This window comes from Triticum aestivum, chromosome 7B (genome assembly GCF_018294505.1).
Source record: "Triticum aestivum cultivar Chinese Spring chromosome 7B, IWGSC CS RefSeq v2.1, whole genome shotgun sequence".
NCBI lineage: Eukaryota > Viridiplantae > Streptophyta > Magnoliopsida > Poales > Poaceae > Triticum > Triticum aestivum.
Window position 1 is genome coordinate 745,902,109 of NC_057813.1, and position 4,244 is coordinate 745,906,352.

General features: G+C 39.7%; 1 protein-coding gene across 1 annotated transcript; it reads left to right on the forward strand.

Moving 5' to 3' along the window:
* The first annotated feature begins 1,215 nt into the window (after positions 1 to 1,215).
* On the forward strand, positions 1,216 to 3,726 carry LOC123161513 (uncharacterized). Its single transcript, XM_044579333.1, has 4 exons — positions 1,216 to 1,541; positions 1,850 to 2,027; positions 2,132 to 2,329; positions 3,266 to 3,726. Exons 1-4 carry the CDS (start codon positions 1,252 to 1,254, stop codon positions 3,530 to 3,532), a joined length of 933 nt encoding a protein of 310 aa, XP_044435268.1. The 5' UTR covers positions 1,216 to 1,251; the 3' UTR covers positions 3,533 to 3,726.
* The last annotated feature ends 518 nt before the right edge of the window (positions 3,727 to 4,244 follow it).

Sequence of the window (4,244 nt, forward strand, 5' to 3'; positions counted from 1 at the left end):
GGTCTACTTGCTCGCGCTTTGTTTTTTTATGGGGGGGAGGGGGGAGGGGGGAGGGGGACGCCACATGAGAGATCGCTAAATGGGGTAAAAAACTCACAATACTCTCGCCAAATGGGTAAAATGTATGAAAACCTATTAAATGAGATAATTTGTACAAAAGTATTAATGTAATAAGGGCTAAAACCCATAATTAACTCTTAATTATTATTTTTTGTGAGAATATTTTTGACCTATTCATCTGCAAACATAACAGTACAACGAACACAACAAATAATGAAAATTACATCCAAATATGTAGACTACCAAGCGATGAGTAAAAGCACTGAAACGAGACGAAGGCATGCCGATGTCATCGTCCCTCCATTGCCAGAGCCGGGCAAAATTTGTTGTAGTAGAAGTCGGAAAGTCGTTGTGTTATGGCCCTATAGGACTAGCGCACCATTGCAGCAACCGTCTCCATCGAAAAGTAGCATAGATCGAAAGAATCCAACCTGAAGACACATAAAAGTAAACGAACTATGACCAGATCCGAGCAAAACCATCAAGGACCGATCCACCGGTGACACACTTAGACACGGCCACCTATGATGATAGACGCACCACTGAAACGGGGCCTAGGCAAGAAGAATCTTGTTCCATCCTGAGAAAGCCGCCGCCGTCTCATCTTTCTGAGCAGGACACAAACCCTAACAAAACTCGAGAAAACATCTAAAAACGGAGCCCTCCCGCCGGTAACGGCCGGGATCCATCATGACGCGATGGCCCTAAGGTCACTGGAGACGAGGCGGACCGGCGGCAGCAACTATGCGAGGCAAAGGAACCCGACTTTTGGGGGAGGACGCGGCGCAAAAGGGACGAACTCTTACATATTTTATTGTTGATTATAGTACAACTAAAATTTATTCTCGGTTAACAGAAATTGGTGCCCCAATACACGATGGCACATGCAATACACAACGGCGACAAATTCCTTTTTGCGGAAATAAAGCACGTCGATTGAAATTTCCGGTTGTCTTATGCGTTCACATTACTGTGCACGAGTGATTTCTGGTAGGTGGCAAGCATCTTATCATAATAACGCAAGACGGCACAAATTATTTGGAGTAAACAAGAAAAACAAGGGAGATGTTCGGCGTGCATGCATCAATCTTCTCGACTGGTCCATGAGCTATAAATACTCATCCTCTGCAGCCTCCTCCTTCCACAGGACACAAGTTCAGGACTGTTGGCTGTTCTCGATCCAACTTAGACATGGCCAATCCCCCCAATTTCCATGCGGCCTCATTCGATGGGGCCGTGGAGAACACCGAGTTCAACTTCCGTAGCTTGTATTTACACCACATTTTTTCTGGACCAAATCCAACCCAAGCAGGCATCGTAAGTAAAGATGCTACCACTGGGTGGGGATCGACAGTAGTTAACAACTGGCCCATATATGATGGGGTTGGCCATGACGCAAAGCTACTGGCCCGCGCACAAGGGCTGCATATCAACGCTGGTAGTTGGCACAATTCCTTCACTATTGTGTTCGAGACTGAAAGGTATGCATGGGTACATCAAAAAAATGTTCATCTTTCATCATGTGTACAGGAATGTTGTGGTCGATCGAGTTAAGTTGCTAGTAGCAGTTTTATGTAAGGAATGTGGTCGAGTTAACGACTAAGATTTAACTTTTTATTAAGATTATATGAGACTAGTGAAAAGGGCTGATAGATCAACTATATAACATCACTTCCAATGCATTTAGGTGGCAGCCAGCTAGCTTCTGATGCTATCAGATCGTGAGGATACTTAAGTCCGTATCAGATTTTGAGGGTACTTAAGTCTGCTAACTTTTTTTTTGACACAGGTTTAAGGAAAGCACACTTCAGGTAATGGGAACATCTGTTCATGAAGGTCAGTGGTCTATTGTTGGTGGGACGGCTGACCTTGCGATGGCACGTGGTGTCATAGAGAAAAAACTACATGAGAAAAAAAATGGTGGAGACATAATCGAGCTTACCATCCATGGGTTCTGCCACATGCAGGTTAGAATGGAAGCATATTCTCATTTTTGTGTTTCAATTGATTATTTTCATGTTTATTGACCGATCCTTTTTGTGCCGTTATTTATCCGTACAAATGCATGCAGATACCCACTCTTGTAAAGAGTGGCCCTTGGGGTGGCAATGGAGGTTCCGCTGTTGATTCAGAGAAACCCTCAAGGATAGAAAGTATCACCATCCTTTATAAAGGAATAATTGCTTCATTTGAATATACTTACATCGATTATTATGGCAACAGGCGCACATCAGGTCCTTGGGGTAGTGAGAATCCCAATTGCGCTGAGGTTTGATTATTATCATAATAGTTCTGTTGTAGCCGGGATTTCATTTACTTCAATTCCCATGTAAATGAAGAAAATACGGGCCAGATTTTTTGCTGGCTTTTTTGGGCTTACATAATAAGCTACCCCCCTACCCAGCTTATTCTAAAAGCCCAACCAAAATTTTCTAGTAGGCTTCTAAAAAGAAAATTTTGGTTGGGCTTCTAAAATAAGCTGGGTAGGGGCAGCTTGTTTCAGCTTATTCTAGAAGGCACCAAAAGTACTGGCCCTAATTTACTTTGCATGCATGGCCTGACTATCTACTCCATCCATTATTTTTTATAAGGTGTATTCATGTTTTTCTTAAGTCAAACTTTTCTATCATGTAAATTCATTAATTTATTTAATGTTTATAAGATGTATTAATTGTCAAATTAGTATCATTCGATCCATCATGAATTATTTTAAAATATTTTATTTATTTTGTATTGTATATTTTGGTAGTTTTACTTAATCTTAGTCGGAGGTTGAAATGTTGGACTTAAAAAAAAGAATCCATACACCATATAAAAAGGATTAAGGTAGTGGTATATTTGTGTAGATTATTGTTTTGTAGTAGTCGCTCAATTAGGAACTTGCAAAAATCATAAGATTACTAAGGGCAGGTACAATGGTTCTATCTTAGCAATGCCACGTAGGGTAAATGGTGAGGTGGAAGAAAGAGAAATCACAAGAAAAGACTTGCCTTCTCTTATTTAAGAGAAGACAAGAGATGATCTGGTAGCACAATATGTCTCAGCATATTTTTAAGAATAACTAGTTATTAAAGATAAGGCTAAGAAATGACCCATTGTAAACATATTTTTTTGTCATCTCTAAATTAGATGCAAAATTTAAGATAAGACTGTCTTATCAATCATTGTACATGCCCTCAGTGATTATTCCATTTACTGAGTGCAGATCATGTTGGGCCCGGGGGAAATTGTGACAGCAGTGTCTGGAACGGTTATTAAACATGATACTTACGTGGGGACTAAAGTCGATGTTGTGCAGACACTCAAGTTTGTCACAAAGAAGAAAACCTACGGACCTTACGGGAATCTTGACTATAATAAAGAACTTGGTACTCCTTTCAGCGCCGTTGCACCTGATGACAAAGCAATTGTTGGCTTCTTCGGGCGTACTGATGACAAATACCTAAATGAAATTGGCGTATATATTGCCTAGCTGGTCAAGAGGTTTCGTTCATTTGAGCCATATATATGTGTCTTAATTTGAGTGTTGTTCCAAATAAAATAAAAATAAGATGGTTAAAGATCTCCTGTTTTCAGTGATAATTTGTCCATGTATGCATGAGCCGGTGTGCGGGTGTATTGTGTTCTTTGAGTAATAAAGTCCCTTGGGGAATCACTTTGCTGAAACTTCTGCTGGATTGTAGCGTGTAAGAAGCTCCGTTTTGTTTTCTTTTGAAATGGGTACAGTGAAACAACGATCAAACATATTGTGGAGTACTTCAGTACTCCGGTATTGGCCTTTGGTGTTGTTTCATTCGTTAGGCGTGATTAATCTTTCGGCCACGCGGTGCATGTACGCACACAGTCTTCTGGTGGATTATTCTTGCTTCAAGCCATTAACAATGTTTATTCAATGTAGAAAACTTTTCATGTTCATTAAAAAATGCTTCAAGCCATTAAAAATATTTCCAACGTGTGACTACAAAATGTTACTGTGTATTTGAAAAGTGTCCAAACCATGCATTTAAAAAAAATTGTACATCATATACTTGAAAAATGCCAAAGTGTATAATAAAAATGTTCACATGTGCTCCAAAAAAGTACATTTTAGACCAAAAAAAGTAGACATAAATTCAAAAAATGAAAACCACTAAAATGTTAAAAACCACGGAGAAACAAAAAAAAACAACGAAAAAAAGAAACAA

Bases quoted from the DNA above. Each gene is read 5' to 3' on its own strand.
- LOC123161513 (XM_044579333.1), top strand. From the start codon at position 1,252: ATGGCCAATCCCCCCAATTTCCATGCGGCCTCATTCGATGGGGCCGTG. The intron at 2,028-2,131 runs GTTAGAATGGAA...AAATGCATGCAG, and splicing joins ATGGGTTCTGCCACATGCAG to ATACCCACTCTTGTAAAGAG. The intron at 2,330-3,265 runs GTTTGATTATTA...TACTGAGTGCAG, and splicing joins AGAATCCCAATTGCGCTGAG to ATCATGTTGGGCCCGGGGGA.